Below are 26,642 nucleotides of genomic sequence, written 5' to 3' on the forward strand. Positions count from 1 at the left end.
AGAGTGTTTTTTGATGTCCTTCACCCATACACTTTTCCTTTCATTGTATAACCCATTTTTGAGAATCCTGCTCTCCCCTTGATGATAATCAACAAATATGAACCAGTCTTGCTTTGTGAGTTTGAATAAATTAATGGACTACCTCCTTTTTGGGGTCTCCTCTAGAGATAATGCCTTGACCCAGTTAAAATTCCTTAGCTTCCTTCAAAGCACGGCACAGGTATCACAAGGTTCTTGATGATCATCCCCAGTTGTTAGGGCTTTCATGATCTTAAAATTCCCAAGTCCACACAGGGGATTGCCTCAAGCAAACACACTGTTACATGCTCTTAAGAGCTGGGCTCTAATTGGTCAGTATTCTATTCCCTACATACACACTTTGTATTTACTCAGCTATATATGTTGTATCCTCCTTACCAAATGTAAAGTTCTTGAGAGCAGACATAATTCTTTCTCTCTTCAAGGATCTAGTATAGGGTGTGGCTCACAGTAGACACATGATACTTGTTGAATTATTCCCAAATGTAGGTAAAACAAATGTCCACAAACTCAGGTTTTTCAGGGACCAAAAGAGCCACTTCGTAGATAAGCAAAGCTTCCTTTTCTCTAGGTCTGGCTGTTGTCACCCACAACACAGCCATGCATGGAAGCTGTGCTCTCCCCTCTCCCCAACTCAAAGTCCAGCTCAAGTCATCACCTTCCCTGTAGTTTCCCCCAGCCTACCCATCCCCTCTTTTCCTGGACTCTTCCTACCCTCACTCAATTTTATATCATATTTCAATGCTGTGTTGTTTCATTGTTTTAGGCTGGAGAGTCAGGGCCCCAAGGAGATAGACTCAGCCCCTCCAAGGTGGGTGTGCAGTCTACATTCAGAGAAGACTTTACTGAAAGCTGTTGCTAGCTTCATCAAAACAGAACCTTTCCCCCTCTCCAAAGGATCTATTCATTTTGGGAAAATCTTTGCCACATCTACTTGCCTGATTAGAGAATTGTCAAATGAAACACACAACAGGATTTTGGTGCTTTTCCTATTTAATATGATCATTCAATCATTAGCATCTCTTTGGAAAACCCAAGGTAAATCAGTAGTACATTTTTTTCTTTTTTCTTTTTTAAACAATAGAATTCTAAGAACAAAAATAGATCTCTATCTCATATATATACACATATGTATGTATACATGTACTATGTATCTCTGTATATAGGAAGAGTGACAAGAAGCTTTTAACCAAGATCAACATCAAAGTCAAAATAATGACCCACCCTGAGGTGTCTGTATCTTTCTTATTTCTAGACAGGATTTGGGGGGGGGGGGTTCATGCAGGAAAGGCAAGAAGATTCATGACTTTTTTTCCCCTGTGAAAAATGTCCTAGAATTTGCTGGACAGGAAAGGACAGAGCTTCTGACGGGGTTTTTTGCTCAATGATCATCTGTACCTCTAGAGAGGCTCATCCCATAGCATTTCTGTTCCTGTAGCTTTGGGAGTTGGAGGCCGGGAGAGTAGGGGGAAAAGCTGGGCTGGAAAAAGTCAAGGCTCCTTACAATTTCCATGAAAAAGGAGAGAAACTGTACCTGATTTAAAAAAAATATTCCCTCCACTTCTCCCCCTAATGCTTATAGAAATGAACTTAGTGAAATTCTCACTTGAGGAAGATTAGGACTTGCTGGCTTCTGAGGCTGTGTGTGTGTGTGTGTGTCTGTCCTCCAGCCAACAGTGACGTTCAAGGTGATGAGAGCCTTGGGCCAGAGGTAGCCTGTTGACAGCATATCCTGCAGAGTTGACTAGCAATCCCCGGCTCAAGAGCCTGACTGGGGTTGAAAGCGTATCTTGGGGTGTCCCCGCTCCAGGGAAGACATCCAATAACGTTTGCCCCCTCACTTCCATCCCTCCTAGTTTCCTGGTTTATGATAAACAAGAGAATCTTCTATGTACATTAAGGCACTGCTCCCCCAGAGAAAGCTCATCAAGCTTAAGTCTGGGGACATGGCTTAGGGAGCCCTCCTTGCTCTGGGGGCTAACTTAGGTCTCTTCAAGGACCCAGGAATGGTTCTGGCAATACCAACACTGGCCATGGGCGGGGGGAGCTGTTGGGTTCATCTGAGAATATACAGAAAATGCCCGGCCCTATTGTATAGGGCCTAGTTAGGCTGCTTGACAAACTCTTCAGCTAAAGGAACTGTCCTTGGAGAAGGAGTAGGCCCAGCACTGGGGCAGGGGAGTCAGACCGCCGCTCAGTACAGAATGTGGCCAAGTGGAAGGTGTCCTCTCCAAAGGTCCTGCTCTCCTCCTTCTCATTGCAGAGGAAGTCCCACCTCCCTCTGCTGCTGTGTTCCACATTTCCCAGCTGCCTAGGCATAGCATCCTGAGCTCAGATAAAGGCCTGGCCCTGTGGTGGAATCTGTGCTGTGGGCTGAGCCTCTTTCTGTAGGTCCAACGACCCCAACTCTGTGGGGCCAAGGCATGCAATTCAGCCAGAGGAGGGTTTCTAGGAAAAATACATCTCATTTGAGCCCCGGAGGACGGGATGAGTGGGAGGTCTGGGAGGACCCCTGGGGTTAAGTGCATGTGTGAAACCAAATATTAAGTAAACCAAGTATCCAAAATACGATTGTGCTACTCAAGATTCCACCTCAGGACATGTCTTGAGAATGAGAAAGAAGAGAAAACTTCTGACAGTCATCTTAATGGGATAGAAGGAGGACGTCTCCTGAGAAATTCCAAGTCCTGAAGGTCTCCAATGTCTAATTCTGTCCCCTTTTCTGGCCCTGGGAAGACCCGAGACCCTACTTTCCTTACAGATCATCTCTCTCGGTCCATGGCCGAAGGAAAGAGTCTAAATACTTCATGGACCCCCAAGGCAAACGTGGGGGGGGGGGCAGCACAAAATGACTTCAAGCTAGCATTTAGAAAAGAGAATACTTCTGATGCCCACGGCCTCGGGGGCCGTCCAATGACCACAAGCCTCTGTGGGCTAAAAGCTCCCAATACTCCTCCTCCTCCTAACCCTTCCTTTCCATCCGCGCTTAGCGAGGGGCCAGGGATGAAGATACCAGCATCTCCCGAGGCCTGATGGAGTCACACCCTGCTGCAGCTTCAGAAGCCAAGGCAGAGATCTCCCCGCCTGGGCTTTCAAAGGCAGGAAAAGCAGAAAAAAAGGACCTTCCCTCGCCCCCCAAGAGGTCGTCTGGGAAGACATCTTTGGTTTTCTCCCACTATAGAAAAGGAAGAGAGCTTAGCTTTGGAACTAAAGACATGCTTTTGCGACTGAGTTGGACATCAACGTACCGTGACTATCTGGGATGGATTCCCGGGGGTGGGAGAAGGGGGAAGACGGCACCGAGGACTTTTATAGATACACGTTCCCCACAGCCACATTCGCTCCCAGCACATGCGCACACATGCATGCAGAATCCAGAGGGAATGCGTACAGTCCCAGCACACATAGGCACACACATATGCAGAATACAGATATGGAATGCATACACAGTCCCAGCACACATAGGCACACACATGCAGAACACAGATGTGGAATACATACAGTCCCAGCACACACATGCACACACACACATGCCGAATACAGATATGGAATACATACACAGTTCCAGCACACATATGTATACACATGTAGAATACAGATATGGAATACATACATAGTCCCAGCACACATATGCAGAATACAGATACGGAATACATACACAGTCCCAGCACACACATGTACACACATGTAGAATACAGACACAGAATACCTGCATAGTCCCAGCACACATATGCACACACATGCAGAATACAGGCACCACCCCAGCACACATATGTATACACACGTGTAGAACACAGATATGGAATACATACACAGCCTCAGCACACATATGCAGACTACGGATATAGCATGCACACAGTCCCAGCACATATATGCACACACATGCATAATAAGGCACCGTCCCAGCACACATATGTACACACACGTGTAGAACACAGATACGGAATACATGCACAGCCCAGCACACATATGCACAATACAGATATGGACTACATACAGTCCCAGCACACATGTGCGTGCACACACATACATACGCACACACCCCCCCCCCTTTCCTCTCCCCCAACCATAGAGACAAGGCGGCATCAGCCAGGCTAAATCTAATCCTTTCCCTTGGAGCCCAAAGGGGCACAGCACGTGTTTTGGATGCCAGGCTCCAGAGTGACATTCCCTTTGGCTATCCTCTAGCTCCCGCCCCAGCTGGGCACGGAGCCCCTCGGCGCCCGGCCTCGCTCAGAGCTCCCGGGGGATGACGGTGAAGGGGACGATGGGGCTGCTGGCCTCCAGGTCGAGGGCGGTGAGGAAGCATTCCACGGCGGCTTCGTTCTTGCCCTGGGCCCGCAGGACTTCACCGAGGCCGTTCCATGCCTTGTGGCTGGTGCTCTGGATCTGGATAGCGTCTCTCAGCACCTTCTGGGCCAGGTCCTGCCGCCCCTGTCTGCTGAGCATGAGACCCTGCAAAGCAAGCAGACGACAAGGTGACGCGCGGCACGGGGACCCGGGGACCCCGGGGCTTTGGGAGGCACTCCCTCACCTCCAATAGACCCCTGCTGCAGCGGGGCGCCTCGCCTCCATTCTGGCCCACTAGAGCAGTTCTCTGTGGAGACCACCTGAGACTTTCCCCGGCCGCCTCGGCTGGGCATTGGCTGCCCTCCCTCACGCCTGGAATCCATTCTTCCTGCAGTTTCACCTTCCAGAACGCTTATCTTTCCAAGCTCAGCAGCACAAGGGACGCTTCTGTGGCTCCTAGGCGGCCGGGCGGGCCAGCGGTCAGCGCACTGGCCTTGGGAGTCGGGAAGAGCTGAGCTCCAGGGTTCTGCTGTGCTGTCACTGGCTGAGAGCCGCCCGGGCGAGCGCCAGGGGCTCTCAGCCTGGGTGTGCCCATCTTCCCCGCTCCTCCCTAGGGTGCCTCTCCAGAGTGCTTGTGCGAATGCTGGCGCTGGACTCCTTCCCTCGCCCAGCTCCCTGATGTGCTGCTGCTCCCGGCGGGCTCTCGATTCTCGTTCTTTGGCACCGAGGAGACGGCACGGGATGCCTTGTCCTCGCCCGCTTTGGTGGCTGCTTTGTCCTCAGGCTGGGCTGCCAGGACACCGCGCACCCTTCTGGTGGCCGCCCCTTGCTTCTCCCAGACTGTCCCGAGCCCCCTCCTCTGGCTTCCTGTGGCCTTCCTGGGCTTCCACGACGTTCTCATCTCCAGTCAGTGGGTACCCTGTGAGCGTGCGGTGCTGGGTGCAAAGAGCCCAAGGGAGCCGCCACTGGCGATTTAGACATTTCTCGGTGGGCGGTGTCGGGTCCAAAGCGGCGAGCAGCATTTCCTCCTTAAACCCCATCAAGTTGTTTGAACTTTCCCGCCACAGTTCCCTGGGTCCTCCAGATTCCTCCTCTTGGTTTTCTGGCCCTCCTCCCGCCCCTCCATTCCGTTCACTCGGGAACCACTTGAGCTCAGACCCTCCCTGGCTCTGCCCACGGCACGACTGAAGGGGCCTCCTGCCTGGTTCTCCTGCCTGCTCTCTCTGCCACTTCACCTTGTCCTCTAGAATGCTGCCAAAAGGATTCCCTTAAGGGACCTGCAGCCACGGCACTTCCTGATTCGGGCAGTTCCAGCGGCTCTGGAATCCCACACAGAAGTGCTGCCGTGCTCACGAGCGAGGTGGTGAACAGCCTGGCCCCGACCCCCCTTTCTGTTCCTACTTAGGGCGCCCCTACCTCTGGGCCTTCGCCCTTGCTATCTCCTTACTTCTGCCTCCTGGAATCTCCCTCTTCCTTCAAGGTGCTGCTCAGGTACCACTTGCCACATGGTGCTTTTCCCAATTCCCTCAACTGCTAATCCTGTAAAGAACAACTTGGTATTTATTCCCTTTACATTATTTCTGTATATAATTATAAGTATTCCTTGTCTCGAGGTCCTTTGCAAGCCTGGTCACACCCCCCTGGACCCTTTTCTTGCTATCAATATCCTCCCCAAGGGGCAGCTGGGTGGCTCAGTGGATTGAGAGCCAGGCCTAAAGATGGGAGGTCCTGGGTTCAAATATAGTTTCAGGCACTTGTAGCTGTCACCCTGGGCAAGTCACTCAACCTCCATTGCCTAGCCTTTATACCTCTTCTACCTTGGAACCAATAGACAGTATTGATTCTAAGATGGAAGGTAAGGATAAAAAAAAATCCTCCCTCAAACTGGATACCCAGACCTGAGCCGAGCACTCTACTAGTCTTACACATCCTGTCTGTCAGTGCTGCCTAAGACTGAATCAGCTTTTTCTTTGGCTGTCACATCCCACTGCTGCCTCACTTTGGGCTTGTGGTCCACTGAGACGCCTAGACCTTTTGAAGATGGGCTGCTCTGTCCAGGCTCTCCTCCCGCCTCCGCTCCCAATCTTTAAGCCATGGGGTTGATTTTTTGAACCCAGATGTGAGACTTTGCATTTGTCTCTACTAGATTTCCTCCTTTCAGACTTGAACAAAGGCTCTCCTTTCTCCAGATCTTTCTGGAGCCTGACGCCAGCCCTCCCCACTCTGTGTCATCTGCAAATGTTCTGAGCCTGCCATCCGGGCACGCATCTAAGTCACTGGCAGGAAGCTGCCTTCGATTCAGCCAGGAGAAGCTTCTTCTGTGGCCGCCCACTGATGGGCAATGTACATTTTTAGCTGGAACATTTCACCCCCTCCCTCCCCGCTTCCCAAAGCTGGAATTGGGTGCCTCGGTTGCTATGGAGACCTGTCGGGAGATACAGGAGCATCATGTCATAAGGAGCACGGCAGAAGCTCTGCTTTGAGACCCTCCTCTTGGGCTCAGACGGCTGGTCCCATTTGGCTGGACAAGCTGCAAGGACAGGGTCAGAACAGGGCAGAAAGCTGTGTGGCGTCAGGCTCGGAGGGGCAGGAAGGCTGGGCTACGAATGCTCATTCACGTCCGTTCTCTCGGCCTCTGCGGAGTAAAGGCTCCCCTGCCCCTGCCGGCACCAGCTGAGGAGGGCCCGGGTTCCCCACACCGCCCGCCAGGCCCCCTCCCCGTATGGGCTGACACCAAGACAGCCTTCAGCCTGCGAGAACGCTTCGTGTGAAGCGGCCCATCCGTGCCAGGCGGGCCCCCGACGCTTGCCGCCCAGCTCCTGCCCCATCCCAAGCGGGCCGGGGGTGCTGCCGCTGAGCGAGTGCCCTCATCAAACTCCGACGGCAGCGCGGTGGGTGCGCAGGGCCAGAAAGGCCTGCCAGGGTGACCAAGCACCAGCTGAGTCCGGCACGGCCCTCGTGGAATGCCATGGGCACGTCCAGGGATGTGGCCGGGGAGGACCCAGCGAGGGGGGCCAAGGGAAGGGGCGCTGCCTCTGCCCTGCGTCTCCTCCAGCAGGAATGTCTCCGAGTCCCGGGACCCTCCGAGGTTGGGCCCGAGCCCTCCCCAGGCCTTTCTTGGAGGCTGCCTCCACCGCTGAGGGCTCCAGGGCTAAAGCTCGCCTCCTTCCTTTTCCTCCAGTCCTGGGAGCAGAGGTCAGAGATGCTGCTCTCAAGCACAGTCTGGGCTGACTGGACCCAAGGAGCCGGCTCCGCGCCATTTGGGGCCTGCCCATGGCCCGCAGCTTTTCTCTGTCCCCTTCTGCACCCCCGGGAGGCGATTTGGCCCCTCCTCTCCGCGCTGGAAGGTCACTTTTCTGATCGGCACCAGAGTTCCCTGCAGCAGCAGCAGCAGTGACTTGACTTGCCCAGGATCCAGAGTGAATGAGCCTGGCGGCAGAGCGTGAATCCACAGTCCAGGTCCTCCAGCCTTTTTGCCTTGAGGTAATGCCGCCTCTTCAACTGCCTGAGCAGAGCGGGTAGGGCCCGCTCAGGAGCACAGCGGATGGAGCACCAGGTCTGCAAGTTCTGGGTTCAGATGTGACCTCAGATACACCCTAGCCGTGTGATCCTGGGCAAGTCACTGAAGCCCAGTGGCCGAGCCCTTGCCTCTCTTCTGCCTAGACAGAAGGAAAGGGTTTAAATGAAAAAGAAAACAGAGCGGGAGTGGCTGGTGTTGGAGGAGGGCCGGGCTCAGCGTGGCCTGTGCTCTCCCTGGGGCAGCCAGGCCGGTGGGTCCCCCGGGGCTCCTCTCACTCAAGTCTCTCAGCTGTGATCTCAGGGCTCCTACCTCCAGCTACGTCCCCACCGGCACTCTCCGGATTCTGGAGCACAACTCCAACTGCCTTTTGGGCATTTCAAACTGGACGTCTCCAAACCGAGCGTCCAGCCCGCCGCCCCCAGCCTGTCCCCGGCCTGCTCCTGGGTTCCCCACAGCCCTTCCCCGGACAAATCAAGGCGTTCCCAGCTCTACGGCCCCCCTCGGGCCTGCTTCTTCCACTCTGCTCTCTTCATGGAGGCCTCCATCCTCTGCCCGCCTCAAGAGCCTCCCCGTTCCACGTCCCCGGGGCACAGTGCAGGGATCCAACACCAGGCGTCTTGTGGGCCGCTGAAACCCTCTCTGTGCTCTTCCTCAGCGTCTCTGCTTCCCAGTGTCCTCCCAGCCGCCTCCTACATGAAGCCTTCCTCCACTCCGGCTGCTGGTAGACGTGCCCCCCACGGTAGCGCGTACAGTCCTCGAGCCTCGGTGCCTGCGGCTCCCTGGATGTACCGGGCTGGAAAGGAAGCCTCAGGAGTCTCAAGAGCTGCTCCCAGAACAGGCCCTTCGTCCTGGAGGCTTCCTCGGCGGCGACAGAAACCCGGCCAATTCGGGCTTCCTTCCTTTGGGTTAAGCACGGCCCTCTGCAGGCCTTGTTTTTAAAAAGCAAATGCCTCCTGGGAAGGGATGGAAACGCATCTTGGCCTGCCCTTTCTCTCAGAGCTTCTTGGGTCCGGCCAGCCCGCTGCAGGCTGGCCCTGGGAGAGAGGCCAGGGCGGTGGGGGCCGCTGGGGGCCGGCTGGGAGCTGCCTAGGGAGAGAGGCTGGGGGGGCTGGGAGCTGCCTAGGGAGAGAGGCTGGGGAGGGGGGGGGGACGGCTGGGAGCTGCTTAGGGAGAGAAGCTGGGGGGGGGCTGGGAGCTGCCTAGGGAAAGAAGCTGGGGGGGGGCTGGGAGCTGCCTAGGGAGAGAGGCTGGGGGGGGCTGGGAGCTGCCTAGGGAGAGAGGCTGGGGAGGGGGGGGGGACGGCTGGGAGCTGCTTAGGGAGAGAAGCTGGGGGGGGGGCTGGGAGCTGCCTAGGGAAAGAAGCTGGGGGGGGCTGGGAGCTGCCTAGGGAGAGAGGCTGGGGGGGGCTGGGAGCTGCCTAGGGAGAGAGGCTGGGGAGGGGGGGCTGGCTGGGAGCTGCCTAGGGAGAGAGGCTGGGGGGGGCTGGGAGCTGCCTAGGGAAAGAAGCTGGGGGGGGGCTGGGAGCTGCCTAGGGAGAGAGGCTGGGGAGGGGGGGGGCTGGCTGGGAGCTGCCTAGGGAGAGAGGCTGGGGGGGGGCTGGGAGCTGCCTAGGGAAAGAAGCTGGGGGGGGCTGGGAGCTGCCTAGGGAGAGAGGCTGGGGGGGGGCTGGGAGCTGCCTAGGGAGAGAGGCTGGGGAGGGGGGGGCGGTTGGGAGCTGCCTAGGGAGAGAGGCTGGGGAGGGGGGGGCGGTTGGGAGCTGGTTATTTATAAAAGTTATTTTGGGAATTTTTTCTTCTGAGCTCAAGGCACATTCCTGAGAGTCCGGACCACCCTCTCCAGCTGGACTACGGGATCTGCCAGAGGCAAGGCTGGTCAAGCTCGGAGGGAGCAGGGCAGGAGAGGTCTGGGAGGGCTTCTCTGCACAGGGGATCTGTGAGCCCTGAACGCTGCTCTGCCCCACGCTCACCTGCCCCCTCCCAGCCCGCATGCACGGCCCAGGCCAGCCCAGGGACCGGCTCGGCCCCGCTCTGCCCTTGTTGTCTCCTCCACCAAGCGGCGCTTCTGGAATCCCAGCTGGGAAGCGCCCGTGGTCAATGGGCAGGTGGGAGAGCGCAGCACCTCCGGCGCCTTAGTCCCTCGGACCCAGGACTGGCAAGATGCCGGAGGTAGCTGGTGGCTCAGCAAGGCCTCGGATGCGTCCTCCTGCCTGGCGGCCTCCCCGGGCCGGCAAGGACGGAGGCTGCAGGCCTCTCCAGCCAGGCCCCGAAGCTCCGCGGCGTGCCCAAGTCCCGGAGACACTAGGGGAAGCCAAAGCGTCCTCTCGGGACCCAGGAGGCCCTCCTTCCAGGGCAGCCCAGCCTTCTGGGGCTCCTACAAGCCACAGGCTCCCAATGCTCTCCGCTCTCGAGGGTCCCCCGCCTCCCGGGCAGCTCCGGCGGCCTCGCTCCTAAGGTGCCTGGGCAGGAGGTCGAGGCGGAGCAAGCAGGGCGAGTGTGCCGGGGCCAGCTGGCGATCCGACCCAGGCCCAGCCTTCCCTTCGTGGACCCCGAGGGAGGGTCTGGAGGCGGCGGGTGGCAGCGCAGGTCGCGCCGTCTGTCTTGGTATCAGCTCTAAGGCAGGAGAGCCGGAGGGAGGACCAGGCAATGGGGTGAAGGGACCCACCTAGTCACCCAGCTAGAAAGCGTCTGAGGCCACAGTTGAACCCCAGGCCTCCCACGTCCAGGTTGGGTGCTCTCTCCACTGGGCTCCCTGGCCGGGCTGTATTTTCCTCAGAGGAGACGAGGCTTTCTAGTCCCATTTCCATCACGTTAACCCCAGAGCTAGGCTAAGAGGGCCAGGCCGTCGGCTTCGACAGCTAGTTCCTGATTCGGATTCTCTTTGGAGAAGATGATTTTGAGGGCCAGGCTGTGGAATGAGTGCTGGGTTCAGATCTCCACGTTGTCCCTTCCCATTCCAGGGCCTAGTTTCAGTTTCCTCCCCCGTAAAATGAGGGGGTTGGAAGGGGTGGCCCTGCCTTCAGATGTCCTGAAACAACCAAACGACCCAAAGCTTTGGGATTCCTTTTTAAACCTGAGTCTGCGTCCATGAAATCCACAGTAAAAGTGACCCCCCCCCCCACTCCAAAGCAGGGCCCCACGTCGGATGCATTTTCCAGACTGCTGGCTCGGGGTGGGCAGCAGAGAGGACACCAGAGAGGCCCAGGAAAGGCCCTCTGAAGACGGGGGAAGGAAACCTTGGTCTTCCACGGCTGCCAGAGGGATCCGGAGGCAGGGAAGCGGGAAAGTTTGATGTCATGATTCAGGACTGGGGGAGGAAGGTGGGCAGGCACAGAAGACAAGGCCGGGTACGTTTTTATGTGCGGCACGGCTGGGGTACAGGGGAGCTCACGAGGGCTCCATTTACAGTTGGGGAGAGGAAACCCCTGGTTTCCACGGTGCAGAAGGAATAGCCCCCAGGCTTCCTAGATAGCATCTCCAAAGCCTTCTTTTCTGACCAAGAAACAATTCCAAGACAGGTAGGTAAGGGCGAAGCAATGGGAGTTCAGTGACTTGTCCAGGGTCACCCAGTTAGCTGCCTCTGAAGGCACAGACTCCTGAAGAAGGTGACCTGTGACGGCGGGAAGAGGGAAAGAAGCGTACAAGACCTTTCAGGGAACGGCTGACTGGGGCTACGGCCCTTGGCTTTCTTAGGGCTGGCTTGATCTCAGAGGTAAAACTGGGGGGTCCCTACGTGCTGTGAGCTGGGGGTTTCCAGAAAGCCCTCCTGCCACAAAAGGCCTCTCTGCCAGCTCCTTGGGGGGGGGGGTTCCTGAAGCTCCACCATCACAAAGGCACTGCTTTAGGGTTCTGGGCTTTTCAGCCTCTACACACTCCCTATGGAAGTGCCGATGCCAACCGGGTGAGGATCAGTCCCTTCCCTGGATTCACAGTCTCGGAGAGGGGCCTTAGAGGTCATCTAGCCTCCACCTTGGCTTACGGGGCTGAAGTAAGAGGAGGAGGGTCTAGACTGTAGCCCCTGACCCCCCAATCCAGCCATGTCATGTTGGAATCATGGCCCCCGAGACCCGGGGAATGGGCCCCCGAATAAGCCTGGGGAGCGGCGAGAGGGGCACAGGAGCAAGGAAAGGAAGGTGTCTGCGGCAGCCTCACGGTTCTGCCCAGGCCAGATAGGGCTCCGGGCTGTCTCTGCTCCGTGACCCACGATACCTGGGGCAGCATGAAAGCAAAGGGCCTGCCTCCTGGAGATGACAGGACGGCTTAGGGCTCAGGCAGGGGCGGTTAAGATCCATGTTCATTTTTGGCTGCTCAGAGGATTAGTCAGGAGGGATTTATTGTCATAAAAAATGAGTGGACCACAAGTGAACCCTAAATTGTGCCTAACTATCACTGATGGAAACTCTTCTTCCTTCTCCTACTTCATACCCAACTACCAGACAGCTGCAGGGGCCTCAAAAGGAAATACAAAGATGGCCTTCTCTTAAGATCTCAATTGTCAACAATTTCAAGTGAACTGGTTCCTGCAATACTGATCCATGTAATAATTAGAAGTTGATTTTTTAATAAGTAAAAATATTCTTTTTTTTTATCAGAGAAACTCATCCTTTGCTCCTTTCAAAGCCCCACACTCTGGTATACGGAGCTCCTCCAAGCTGGCACAAAGCTGACCGAGCCCTGAATGGGCATGAACTCCCACCTCCTAAGCTGGAGCCCGATGTCCTTCCGTCTAACATCAGTCAGACCTGGGGAGCGGGGTGGGGGATCCTCAGCCTCAGCTCCTGGGCCGCCAGAATGGCAGGAAGGGGGTGAAGCTGGGGGGCCCCAGGCCCCTCTCTCCCAGGCTACATGACCAGAGGGCATGAGAGGAAAGAAAGCCCTTCCCACAATTTCCCTTTGGCCCCTTCTGTGACATTTTTTCTTTTTCTTTTTAATTTTAAGACCCTCTCTCTTGGAATTGTTATTGAGTGTCTGTTTCCAGGCAGAAGATCACTGAGGGATAGGCCACAGGATAAATGACTCGTCCAAGGTCATCCAGATGGAAAGTGCCTGAGGTCCGATCTGAAGATCCTCGGGCCTGCAGGCCTGGCTCTATCCACTGAGCCGGCTAGTGGCTCTTCAGTTCCTCTTCTTGTTCTTGCCTTCCCTCTGAGATCCCTCCATTCGCTTTTGTACAAAGCCGTTTGCCCGTTGGCCTTTTCCCTTGGCATCCAAAAGGCTGCACATCACCAGGGCCCATGGGCACTCAGGGATGGACACTGCTGGGCTGACTTGTCCAGGCATGAAGCCCCGACCTGTGGCCCTAGGCGGGTGAGGGAGGGCTTTCTGGCTGAGCCAGAGAGCAAGTCTGGCTCCTGGGATTTTAGACACAGAAGCCCCCCCTTTGAGCTCCCCAAGATAATTGGGTATTATGGAGTCTGATTTGGGAAGGAACATGAGAGAGAGATCAATACTTGAAAGCACAAACCGTCCCCTCCAATGAAATTAGAAGCTTTGGGGGCTTCTGTGAAGGCAGGCTGGCTGGCTGGCTGGGCCACAGAGTTCCGGCATGGTGCGGGGTACTGCTAAAGCTGCTTCCACCCCCCACCCCCACCCAGATCCCCTGGGCCCATCCGAGCCAGTGCCAGGGACCTCCCTAATGGGGCAGGCAGAGAAGAGAGCGCCTGTGGCCGAGGGAAAGGGGGACCAATACAGGGCTGACTGAGAAGCAATCCCCCTGGCCGGCCGCCCAAAGACCACAGATCCCTTCCCCAGCAGCTGGGCGGCGAGCTCTTCAGCACCCCGTGACCACCTCGGGCTCCTCACCTCCTGCCCTCCCAAGCGGGGCCTCGTGAGCAGCTTCCACAGGCCTCCCTTGGGAGGATTGACCGAAGCTCTTTTCACTTCCCTGGTGGTCAAGGCCTTCTCTTTACTGTTCGGAATCCCAGGCAACCGGGAGCTGGGTCCTCAGGGGCGTGGGGGAGAGCTCCCCAGCCCAGCCTCGCTGCTCAGGGCCTTCCCCAGAGGGGCAGGAGCTGGTGCCACCATGGGGACCAAGACATGTATAAACATGTATAAGCATGGCTCGTGTTAATGGAGACTGGGTGGAGGACAGCACAGCACCTGACGTTTCAAAAGGTTAAGTCGAAAAGGAATCACTGTGGGGCAGCAAGGGGGCTCAAGGGATTGACAGCCAGGCCTGGAGGCCAAATCTGGAGGTCCTGGATTCAAATGTGACCTCAGACACTTCCTAGCAGCGTGACTGTGGATGAGTCATTTAACCTTCATTGCCTTAGCCCTTTCTGTTCTTTGGCCTTGGAACCAATAATGCGCAGTATTGCTTCTAAGACGGAAAGTAAGGGTTTTAAAAGAGGAATCTTTCTTATTACCACTTCTCAGAAATCCAAAGTCTAGCTATTTCCCGGAACAGGGAATGTACATCAGACAACTTTGAGTTGGCAGGGCTCTCGTGCCCTAATAGGAGGAAGGTGCTATTATTACCCTCATTTTAGAGATTAAATCAACGGAAGCCGAAGAGTGTCAAAATGGCGGTGTGCCTGCTCCATCCCTTCGTGGCGCCCCGTCCAGGAAGGGTCCAGTGTCTGCCACGAGGAGTGATTCAGGAGAAAAGAAGGCCAGGGGAGCGGAAGTGCCCTCATGGGAGAGGAAGGCTCACTGGGCCTCGGAGGGCCCCTCTGCAGTCAGCGGGCTAACACAGCAAAGAGGCCTCCTAGGCCCTGTGCCTGGAAAAGCACCCCAAGGCCGGCGAGCTGCTTCCCAACGCAAGGACTGTGGGAAGAGGTGGGATACCCTCCCTGAAGGCCTCCAAGCAAAGGCTTCCTAAGGTCTCCTCAAGCGTGAGGGAGAGAGCACACGGGCCTAGCCTCACTGGACTGATGCAGAACGCTTTCTGAAAGCCACAAGCCTATGGAGCTCCATTTGTCAGTCAGCAAATGCTTACTGAAGCACCTACTACCTGGGCTAGGTGCTGGGGACCCAGCGCCAGCCCCCGCCAAGCCTCCTTCTGTCTGTCGGGAAGCATCATGGACGCCATGTGTACAGAAGCCAGCAGACCATCACCCCAGGGGGCCTAGTCTGATCCCAGCCATCTTTAGCTGCCGCCCCCTCCTCACAGTCACACCACACACACCCCTCCGTCCCCAAAGTCTGTTTCTACTTTCTCATCTAGGCCTCCTGTGCTTCCCTCACAGAGCCACGAGCCCAGCAGAGACCCCCTCCTTTTGTCCTGCACTAAAACTGGGTCTTCTGGCTTCCTGCCTTCCCATCCAATCCAGCCTCCACTTGGCAGCCAAAATGATTTTCCGGAAATAGTTTGACTGTGGCACCCTCCTCCTCAAAAAGCCCAGTGGCTAGACAAGCACCTCTGTGTGGCGTAGCCCTTTGCATCCTGGCCTCTTTGCACTCCCCTTCGAGAGGTTGGGCCCCATCCTGTGATGTCTCTTTAGTTCTCTTAAATAAATGTGCCCACAGACACCAAAAGGAGGCTCTCCAGAAGCTGTCTGCAGGGAGCGGAGCTGCTAGGGATAGGGATTCTGTTACCATGGAGACCTCCCCTTGAAAAGAACTCCAGTTCCTTGAAGATAGTGACAAACAATAAGGAAAGATGAAAAATAGTGCCTTGTTACCTCCAAATTGTACTTATTATGGGCTTTCTCTGGGCTTTGCCTGCTCCAGAATCAAGAGGAGAGGCTCACCTCTGTGAATACTGCAAAACATTCACCTCGCTGGCCTTGGCACACGGCAGCACCCACATTCCAGCTCTCTCCAATCAGGCTAAAGCCTGAGGGTGGGAAGGAGGGCGACCAAGCTGTGATAGAAATGGGCAGGGATGTAAGGGGCAGTGATCCAGAGGACAAATCACTTCGGCCTCTAATTCACCAGCAAATGGACTCATGCCAAAGCTATGGGGCCTCCAGGAAAGCGGGAGCAGCACTAGAATCAAGGGGGCTGTGGTTCTCTTTTCCAGGCCCTTTCAGGTTTCCATGGAAATTAGGGAAGAGAATGCTGCACATCCCAGACTGCAGGCTCCTGGGTAATGAGCCCTTCTGGATGGGTGGTGCTCTGAACTTTTCTCAATGTTTTGCTGTCTTTGCTTCTCTACAACAATCCTGGTAAGTGATGGGAAAAGCTTCATTATCTCCAAAGTCATCTGCATCCGTGGAAGGTGATGGAAGCAGGGCAGAGGAGGCCTCTGGAATGAAACCAGGGCTGACGCTCAGTCTCCTGACCCCCAGCCCCACTGTGACTCTCACGCTACTCTCAGGCCAGGGCCGGCTCCTCGGCTGTTGCCCACCAGGACCATGGTGAGCCCCTGCTCTGCAAGGGCCCATAAGGCCAGCTCGTCCGGGACGTCTGGCATTCTGATGCCCCCAGCTGCCCATCTGAGCCCTGAAGGAGCTATTAGGCCCCCTGCCCAGGCTCACCTTTTCCCATGTGGGGGGGGGGGGGGGAAAGGCACCCGGTTCTGCTGAAATCCTAGGCTGCTTAGCAAGACAAGAGCCCTGACTGAAGTCGCCGACTCCACGGTGAAACCACGGCGGTCTGGACAACATCCTCAGTTCTGGCCAGAAACAAGTGAGAAGCCTCGGATCCTCCACAAGGTAAAGGCTGTCTTGGATAGTCTCCCTGTGGGACCTTGTACACTTCAGCACCTCCTGAGCCTCAGTCTCCTCATCTATAAAGTGGGGTCCCTTCAGCCTTAGCACTCTAGGATCCAACTTCCAGGCTCAAACTGAGGATTGGCCAAGCTCTAATGATGAAGCAACTTATCACCCGACTGCTTTCCAGACCAAACCTCAGGACCATGCTAAAGCCTAGGGGATTCCAGAGAAAAAGAATGACTTCTAGTGTCCCAAACTACCTTGTTGTTCCCTTCCAGTTCCACAGCCAGAAAGAGAATGTTGGCAGGAGAGGGAGTGAGGAGCCCACTTAAGGGAATAAACATTGCCTATTGTGTCATGAACAGGAAAGAAGGTTGGGCCTGCTGCCCCAGAAAATACAAGTGCTTGGCTTTAGCTGTCACAAAAATCAACCTTGGGGGCAGCTAGGTGGCTCAGTGGATGGAGAGCCAGGCCTGGAGGTGGGAGATCCCAGGCTCAAATGTGGCCTCAGACACTTCCCAGCAGTGTGGCCCTGGGCAAGTCACTTACCTCCCCCCCACCCCCCCACCCCCCCATTGCCTGCCTAGCCCTTACTGCTCTTCTGCCTTGGAACCAATACAGCAGTGATTCTAAGACAGAAGGGTTAAAAAACAAAACAACCTCAAAGTGAATAAAGTAAATGATAGTGCCAGCAGCTAGAGCAGAGAGCCTCTGGGGTTCCAGCCCAGGGCCCCCAGGCTGCTCCCCTCCCCTCCTCAGAAAGGCCCTGGGGCAGGCTCCGGAGCTCTGGAGGAAGGGCAGAAAAGAGCAAGCAGGGAGCGTGGCTCCACAGACTTACCAGGCTGTGCATGATTTTCACCCCATTAGGATTCACGGTCAAGGCTTCATTGTACAGTTGCTTTGCCTCCTCTAAATTGCCTTTCATCTCTTCCAGTCTCCCCCGCATGTAGATCACATAATAAGATGTGGGGAAGAGGCTCGACGCCTCCTGGATGCAGAAGCGTGCTTCTTTGAGGTGCCGTTGCTCCATGAAAAGTTTGGCTACCAAAAGAGATAAATAGAGAGATTTTTGGAGGGGCCAAGGAAAAGGAAGGAGGAGGGCACCGGGCCTGCCCAGAGGCCTGACTGTTTCCACAACATCTCCAGGAAACCCCCTCCCCCAGCTCCTCCAGCATGGTGAAACCTCGAGGTGAAGAGCCCCTGCGGGAGATCTGGGGGACACATGCTCTCTGCCGGGGGCTCTCCTGACTGGACTTCCCCAGGATGGTTCTTTTCTTCCCCACCCAGGAGGCACACCCAACCCCAAATAAGCCCCTGTTGACAGAATGAACCATGGAATAGCCTGTGAAAGCTCTGCCACTGAACCATGTCAAGAGGGCTGAAACAAGCCTTTGCCATCGTCTGTCCCCACCCTCCTGGGCTCCTGGAGACATTAGCACCATAGCTGGGGGTCGGGGTGTGAGTGCTTATTAAGCCCCCGTGATGGGCCAAAAATGAAATCCTCCGTGGCCTTGAGAAGCCCACATTCTATCAGGGTTCTGAGTTCAGCTCTGGCCTCTGACACATCCCAGCTGTGTGATTCTGGGCTAGTCACTTAAGCTTGGTCTGCCTGTTTCCTCATCGGTACAATAATACCAGCACGTCCGCAGCCCCTTGCTTTAAAGCCCTTAGCCCAGTGTCTGACACACCCTCCCTCCCTTTCCCATCAAGGGAGACACGGTGGTGCTCTACAAGGGTCCACAGACTGACGACAGCCTGATACGCCAGAGCACGCTGGCAGCTTAGGAGACATCGGGGTGAACCTGGGGACGCCTGCGGTGTTGGCTCAGCCCTTGGAGGTGCCCTGATTGGGCACCGGGCCATCCTCGCTCTCAGTCACCCCACAGGCGGACCTCATGGTGGCCACATTGTCTTGCTTGTTTTCCTCCCACCCCTCGTGCCCGTGACTGGGTCGGCTCCTCCGCACGTCTCTCCAGGCTCTAGAGACCAGCTGGGGCCTCAGGGAACCACCGAGGCTGGGGGCCTCTGGTGCAGAGCTGGAGTCCCCGGAGGCCGATCTTTCCCCCACGCCCCAGCGAAAGCCTTCCCCAGCCGTGAGTGCTCTCACACAGCAGGGCAGTGGTCTTTCCACTTGGCCTTGTTTCATGGTGGGGGTCCGGATCTCGGCCAGGGGCCCAGACCGAGCTTCCACAGGTGATTAGTCCTGACAATCACTGATAAAGAAATCACTTGTTTTGTACGTGCTTGCCATGAGGAATACAGGGATATGTTGTACAACAGCACTGGAATAACCCACGACAGATTAATTTACCATCTAGGAGAAGGGATAATGAGGAGAATTGGGATCGCCATAGGTCAGAAAACAATTATTATAATTATTTTTTAAAAACCCTCACCTTCCATCTTGGAGTCAATACTGTGTATTGGCTCCAAGGCAGAAGAGTGGTCAGGGCTAGGCCATGGGGGTTAAATATGCCCAGGGTCACACAGCTAGGAAGTGGCTGAGGCCAGATTTGGACCTAGGACCTCCCGTCTCTAGGCCTGGTTCTCAATCCACTGAGCTACCCAGCTGCCCCCCAGAAAACAATTATTAAAAAATAATTTTTGTGTGTATTTGAAAAAAAAGAAAAAAGGAATAACCCAAAAAACAATTTGTGAAGCACCAAGGAGTGGGTGCAAAGTGCTAGGTAGCCTTGAGAAGGATGGGTGATGGGATTCTGCATGCTCCAAGGAAGGGACCTGGATGGCCCAGCAGGCCCGGGCACTGTCTGGCCAGGAAGAGTCTCTCGAGGTAGGAAAAAATCTCTGTGGCAGGGCCTGCTTGACCTTCTCTCTCCCCTCAGCGACAGCCCAAGGGAGGAGCAGCAGCCCTTGGAGACGCCAGCCTCACGGCCCTGATATCAGGCAAAGCTCTCAAACCCTCTGTGTCTCAGCTTCCTCACCTGTCAAAGGAGGCCTGAGGCAAATCCTGCCTACTAGCTGTGTGACCGGACAAACCAATCTCTCTGGGCCTCAGATTCCTCATCTGTAAAGAGGAAGACAGCACCCAGCCCCAGGCTCCTCTGGGTACCACACAGACGCTAGCTATTGGCCCATGTCCACGATCTGATGACCACAAGCCCCTTTGGATCAAGGGTCACGGGCTGGTCATTTCTGCTTCCAAGTCCAACGAGAGCGGCTGCCAGGCACATTTAGGAAAAGCTCTAGGAAAGAGATGGAGATGGCTACGAAGAGATGAGCCCTTCTTCGTAGTGCAGGCCACCAGGAAAAAGACTTCGTGCATCCCCTCCACCCCCCCCCCCCCCCCAGGACGCGGGGCAGGTGGATGGTGCCATAAAAATGAATGACACCAGCTGAAAATACAGCAGGCCTTCATCCAGGGATGCTCAGGAGGACAATGCTGGAAATAATAAAATGGGCAAAGGGGGGAAGAAATGAAAAAGCAGGGTTCCTGTTTCAGGACCAGACAGGGAGGCGGCTACTTCCCCAGGCCAGAGGACCCATAGGACAGGGCCTAGGCAGGGGAAGCCACTCCTCAGTCACTCCAAGCAAGCTGGCCGCCCAGCTCCCTTTGTCTCCCGAGCACAGCAGGAATCCTTTCTACAACACCACTGGCCCAAAGGTGGGAGCTCAGCACTGAGGTCACATCGGGCCTACCACACTTCTGTGTGATTGTACTAAGTCAAGCAATGGCTTCGGGGTCTTCAGCCTCCCGGGGAAACCCAGGAGGCTCCTTCTGCCCTTGGGTGGATCTGGTTGGCATTTCCAATGCTGCTAATCCCCAGAAGCAAACAGCTTCTCCACTTCTAGTGCCTGGAGACCAGGCACATGAAGCTCCCAGGATGGAGCAGCGACCAGCACTTAGAGAACACCTACCATGTTCTTGGGGCTGGGCTGGGCTGTGCCGTGGGCAAGATGATAATAATACCCTGTCCAGTCTATTTATTTTGGTGGTTGTTCAGTCACTTCAGTCGTGTCTGACTCTCTGGAGCCCCATTTGGGGTTTTCTTGGAACAAAGTAAGTGGCCGTTTCCTTCTCCAGCTTATTTTACAGACAAGGGAACTGAGGCAAATGGGGTGAAGTGATGTGCCCAAGGTCACCCCGCTAGCAAGCATCTGAGGTTGGACTTGAACTCAGGTCTTCCCAACTCCAGGCCTGGCACTCTATCCCATCTAGCCACCACAGTTGTTCCATGGGGTCTGAAGAGGTGGAGAAATGTCTCCAAAGAATGCGGATAGTGCATGTGGTGATCGTGACAGCGAGACTCTGAACATTACAGAAGGAGAGACGGTTCCTAGTTATTAATCTCAGAAATAAGAGCCTCAACACGCCACTGCCCTCGGCGGTCCACAGCAGTCGGAGGCCTGGCCCTGCAGAGCCTACTGCCCTGGAACTTAATGGATTTGGAGTCAAACATCCCGAGTTCAGAACTTCGCTCTGCTCCATCCTGCCGCCGCTGGGAAGTCGCTGCCCCTTGAAGCCCTCTGTCAGCTCCAATAATGCTCTCTCTTGGTCTCTCTCTCCCCCTCCTCCTCCTCTTCTACCCAGTGCCTAGAAAACAGCCCCGGAAGGGGTCCAGCTTGCCTCCGAGAAGACGAGGCCTGTGAGGAAATGAGGCCAAGGCAGGAAGGAGATCAGTTGGGCTCAGGACCACCTGGACTTCTCTTTCCTATTCTCTGCCTCATTTGACTTGTAACTGCCTGGTAGCCCAAAACTGGGGTTGTGGAGTGCTAAAATAAAAGTGAATCCTTAACAATAATAGCTAACATTTACTTAGTACTTTATGGTGCATAAAGTCCTTTATATACATTGTCTCATTTGATCCTTACAACTACTGTGAGGCTGATATTATTACCATCCCCAATTTACACTTGAAGAGCGAAGAAGATTAAGTGACTGGTTCAGGGTCACTTGGTTAACGGATATATGAAGCAGGATTCAAACTCAAATCTTCCTGGCTCTAAGTTCAATATTTTATCCACAATGCAACAAAGCTGCCTACTACTGTTTCTAAAAGGTATTCAAGGTTTATGGGCAGTTTAAAAACTATTAACGCTTAAAATGACACCAAGAATTTTGGAGCACCTCATATGGTTCTTTCAAGGTTCTTGGCTCTGTGAAGCAGATGCCACAGGTATCATGATCTCCATTCTACAGAGAAGGAAATCAAGGCTCAGGTTAATTGACTTGCCCATGGCCCCACAGTTAGTCATCATTAGAAGTAGATCTCTCTCTGTTGATGCCACCAGACCACTTCTGGTCTCCAAGACTCTCTGGTTCCCTTAGATTCTTAAAGTCTGAGCACGCACTCACTCCTTTTAATGCTGCTGGGACAAAGGCCAGACAGAGGACTTATTTTATTTTTAAAAGGCTTTCCTGACAGGGAGAGAAGATAAAATAAACAAAATTTATTCTAGAATTGGGCCCAAGACCTCGCCAAACTCCGGAGCTTCACAAAGCTTCCTGGGCTAATGAGTCCTACTCTCATTTTGCCCTGGCCCCATTACCTGGGCCAGCTAATGGGCAGCCCTGGAAGAACCCACACTTTTTGCTAAGCTAAACCCAAACTGAAGCTGGCCCCTCCACAAGCTTCCAGGCTAACCCACTGAAGGGTCCATCCTCTGAAGGTGGGGAGTCTCAGTCGCTGAATCCAAATCCGTAAGGGCTTGTCCTTGCTGGACAGCCAGTGAGTCAAGGTTCTTTGCCCCACTGACCCCTGCGGGGCCCACAAACTTGGCTGGGAAACCCATGATGTCTTCATTTTCTCTTTATCTCACCTATATGTTATTTGGCAAAAGGGCCCAGGAACCAAACAGATCCACGGCAGGGCTCTTGGGCAGCGTGCCGGGTATCAGGTTCTCTGGGCTGCTAAAAAGCCTCCTGTGGAGGCTGCGTGTCCTCTCCAGGCTGGGACTGTGCAGCCCACCTTTGCGGAGTGAGGGCCTGTTGGCACACTCCCACTCCCTGCCTTCCTGGGGCTTTACTGCAAAATCAACACAGGTTGGGCTCTGCCTCTGGAGGGGGCCATCCCCAGCCTCTTCTGCGCCCTTGTTTCCAGGGGGCCTGTGGTGTGGGGCTACTTGTCGGCGCACCCTGCCGAAGCAGGCCAAAGACCCAAGCCGGGCAAGGGAAGTGGCAAGCCTGGGGCGGCTGGGAGAGTTGGGCCTCCACCCCCACCTCTGCCCCGCATGGTGTCCCAGGCTGGCTCCCAGCACTACCAAACATGGTGATCCCCAGGAAGCCAGCTCCTGCCCTGAGGCGGGCACTGCTCACTCTCCAACTTGACTGCTCCCATTCAGGTTTGGGAGGTCTTTTCCTCCCGCCAGGGGCAGGAAAGGGAGATGATTATCCCACTGCCATTTAAAATTACCCTTCATTTCAGCAAAATGGGAGCTTGGCACCTCTCACAGAAAAGGCCTGCTGGCCTGTGTTCTTTCCGAGCTTTTCCAACAAGGCTTCATCCCTCTGTTCTTCCTGTCTCTCTTCCTCTCTTCTTCCTTCCTGCTCCCGTCTCATTTTCCCCCAGCCTATTCTTCTCATCAGCCCATCTTTCTGCCTCTCTTCCTCCTTTGCTCTCCCTGTGTGCGAGACAATCTCCCTCAATGTCTCCCTCTCAGCAAGCTACCTCAGCAAATGGAAAACATATGCTTTTTTGAGTTATTTGGGAATTTTCATTTATTAGATTTTCTTAGCAAGCCTCATCTGGGCCCTCACAATGAACAGTTCTCAGTTTCCTAGGCAGCTCTCTCATTGCTCCCTTCCCCCTCTCAACCAAACTCCTCATTGCCAGGAGGTAGGTGAAGTTTGTAGGAGGAATGTTTCTCCCTTCCCTTCAGTTAAGGTGGGCCCCTGGCCTCTCTGGGCCTAGGGCCTGCCTTCCACCTAGCCCTGACAATTCCAGGGTAACGGGTCAGACTAGAGACAGCTTTACTGATTCATTCACTCCAGATGTGTCACTGGGGAATAGGTTTCCCCTGGTGTGAGAGGCAGCCCCACTGTGGTACTAAATGTGGGCTAAGGAGACAGGCAATTTGTTTATACAAGCCAGGCCTTGCCACAGGGGCGCCCATCCACAGGCTGCCCCAGAAAATTCCAGCACCAAACGATATGGACAGGAGAGTGGTCAGAAAGATCAGGAGCTGCCTCTGAGGTGGAGCACGAGAGGGCCTCTGTCAAGGCTGAATGATGGCCATGGCCAGGGTTGGAACTTGTGTAACCAGCTGGCCCTGGCTCTTCACATGGAGATCCAGCACTGACTAGGAACAAACACTGCTCCCCCTCTGACAGGTCAGCATGGAACTGAATGGTGTACACCAAAGAATGTGGGGTGAGGAAGAGAGAGAAGGGAGGAAGGAGAGGAGAGGGAGACAGAGAAGAGGGAGGGAAAAGGAGAAAAAGGAGCAGCGAGAGGGAGGGAAGAGAAGAAGAGGGGGAGAAGGGAGAGACGAGAGTGGAAGGCAGGAGAGGGGAAAAGAGAGAGAGAAGGGATGAAAGAGAGAGAAGAAAGCAGAACAAGAGGGAAGGAAGAGAAGAAGAGAGAGGAGGGAGAGGGAATGGAAAAGGGGTAAAAAGAGAAAGGAGGGGCAGAGTGAAAGGAGAGCCAGAGGAGGGAGGGAAGAATAGGGAACCAGACTCGAAGTGAGAGGTAAGGGACTGGAAAGTGGAGGAAGTGGGGAAGGGGTATAAGAGAAAGGAGGCAGAGAGACAGGAGGAAGGGATAGGAAAAAGGGGGAGAAGAGCAGAAAGGGAAGTGGCAGTGGACCAGCTAAGAGGCCTGAAGGACAGACTCCTTCCCTCTCAACCCTAGAAAGAAGAGGTAAGAAGGAAAAAGAATGAGAGAAGGGAGAGAGAACAGGCTATAAATGGGAAGTGAGAGAGTAAGGAGTCAGGAAAGTGAAGAGGAAAAAGGGAGCAGAGGAGGAAAGGAAGGGAGAGAAGGTAGAAAGGACAGAGAGAAGATAGGAAAGAGGAAGAGAAAGAGGGGAAAGAGGAGGGACAGAGAGGGAGACCCTTCCCTTGGGGTTATTTTAAAAATAAACATGAACTACAGTCAGAGCCCTAGCTCTTCTCCCGGTTCCCAGAACCCTGCCTGAAGCTCTTCCCACCAGCTGGAACACGTCAAGCTTTTAGGACTCATAAGGGGCTGTGTTGCCAGCCTCTAACCGGGGAGGACAGTCTTCCCTCACCTCCCATCTACACAGAGCAGTGCCTGAGCATCCAGGAGGAAGGGGGCTCTCCCAGTCTCCCAAGGCTGGGCCAGGATTGCAGCAGTGTCCGCCCTCTCAGATGCTAGAGTCATTAATGACCCTGGAAGTGGCACCTACCTGAAACCTCAGCCTAGAGCCACCCTTTCTGAGGAGTGAAAGGGAAGGGCTGGGTAGGGGTTCAGGGGATGGGGTGAGTGGTAAATTCCTGGGGGATATCCTGGAGGAGAAGCTCTTTGAGGGTAGACCTTTCTCAGTGTATTCAGAGCCTTGCACGGAGCAGGTCCTTCATAAATGCTTGTTAGATTAGATTAGAGAAAGGGTGGAGGGGTTGAAGGAAGGCCATTGGGGTAAAGTGGACCCAAACGAAATGCTCCCTAGAGAGAGAGTTCAGTACTGAACTCAGACACAAGACCGAGGAGGGATAATCCTCCTGCCAAGCCCTGCCGCCATTCACATTGCAGATGCAGGCAGACTCCCTTCCCTCTCTCTGGCTGGTAGACATCTGGCAAGGAGTCTCCTGAGAACTGGGCTCCAGAGGAGGGAGAACAATGACTCGATTGCTGGGCTCTGGGTTTCCAAAGGGCCTTTGACCTTTATCCCAGTCCCTGGCCCATCAGGGCATTTGGCCTCTTGTGGGGACGAGTGAGGCTTGTCCAGGTCAGCCCTACTTGTGGAAAGCAAGGCCGTATTTCCATTACTGAGTGCTGGTGCAAGGCCTGGCATTCCATTGGTCGGGTTTGCCAGCCAGTCAGTCCTGCCATGGAGCCACGATGGCCTGCCCAAGCTGGGGTCCTCGCATAGGGGTCTGCACAGACCACTCCCCTATGCCAGAAGCTCCAGTTTCCATCTGCCCCAGAATCCAACACAAACACCCTGCTTTGGGCTGGGGTCCTCCAAAAGCCCTTCCAGTGCTCCTTCATCCCTCCCCTGCACAAGTCCAGGAGCTGCCCCGTCTGCTCCTCACCTAGGACGTCCCATCTCCCGTGCTGGGAATAAACGACAGCTTCACATCTGCCTCTAACAATGGCCGACTGGCTTCCACTCAGCTCAGGGCTACCTCAGCCCAAGGCCCACACTAGCCCCCCACTGAAAGGCATCTGTTCGGAATATGCTGTGTGTGCCAGCTCCTTGGGTGCAGGGAGCACTTCACTGTTATCTTTGTATTCCCTGAACTGTGCCCAGTGTAAAAAACACTGAAAAATGCCCACGGACACCTGCCTGCCCCACCTCCCCCACCAGTCCTAGCCTCAACAGAGGCAGCTGGTGTGCAGTGGATAGAGGAGCTGGGGCTGGAGACCTCAGACACTAGCTGTGACCCTGGCTAAGTCACTTCTCTTCTGTCTTTGTTTCCTAAACGGCAACAAGGAGATACATATAGCACCTACCTTCCAGGGTTGTTGTGAAGATCGAATGAGAGAATATTTGTAAAACGTGCTTGGCACAGTGCCTGGCACACGGTAGCCACATAAAAACATTTTATTCCCTTGCCTTCTCCTTTTAACATCTGGAAATGTCACTGCTCCCAGGGATCACTGTCTGTGGGGGTAAGACCATCACAGGCTAAGCTCTCTCACAGATCTTACACATAAGGAAACTGAGGCCAAAAGTGACTTGACCAAAATGATATGAGCTGGTACTAGCCCTTACTATGTGCCAGGCACCATGCTAAGTCCATGATTAGTTATTGTCTCATTTGACTGTCACAACAACCTTGGAAGGTAGGTTCTAGTCATCCCCATTTTATAGGTGAGCCAAGAGCCATGAAGCAGTTTGTGGGACACACAGCTAGTAAAGGCCTGAGACAGAATTTAGACTTGGGGCTTCCTGTGCCCCTGCTGCCCCATGGTTGTATATCCATGTGTTCTCTACATATAAGGGGCAGAACCAGGATTTGAGGGCAGGTTCCATGGCTCGCTGGCCAGCGGTCCTCCCCCGATGCTAGACCTCTCTGATGTCCGCTGGCGTTAGGCTCTTAGGATGCTCCTGGGTTCC

At 54.8% G+C, this 26,642-nt stretch overlaps 1 protein-coding gene across 3 annotated transcripts in view; it reads right to left on the reverse strand.

Moving 5' to 3' along the window:
- The window catches only part of TTC7A (tetratricopeptide repeat domain 7A), a 194,450-nt gene that overhangs the window by 3,574 nt on the left and 164,234 nt on the right, over positions 1-26,642 (reverse strand). For 2 of the 3 annotated variants that reach the window (XM_056820018.1, XM_001375518.4), the window contains 2 exons: positions 17,281-17,483; positions 4,125-4,494 (listed from right to left, as the gene is read on the reverse strand). In XM_056820018.1, the coding sequence (XP_056675996.1) occupies positions 4,273-4,494; positions 17,281-17,483 (425 nt within the window). In that variant the 3' untranslated portion in view covers positions 4,125-4,272. Of the gene's footprint in view, positions 1-4,124; positions 4,495-17,280; positions 17,484-26,642 lie in introns of those variants that run through there. The other variant, XM_007476857.3, reaches the window with a different exon arrangement.

Source organism: Monodelphis domestica, chromosome 1, assembly GCF_027887165.1.
Source record: "Monodelphis domestica isolate mMonDom1 chromosome 1, mMonDom1.pri, whole genome shotgun sequence".
Lineage (NCBI taxonomy): Eukaryota > Metazoa > Chordata > Mammalia > Didelphimorphia > Didelphidae > Monodelphis > Monodelphis domestica.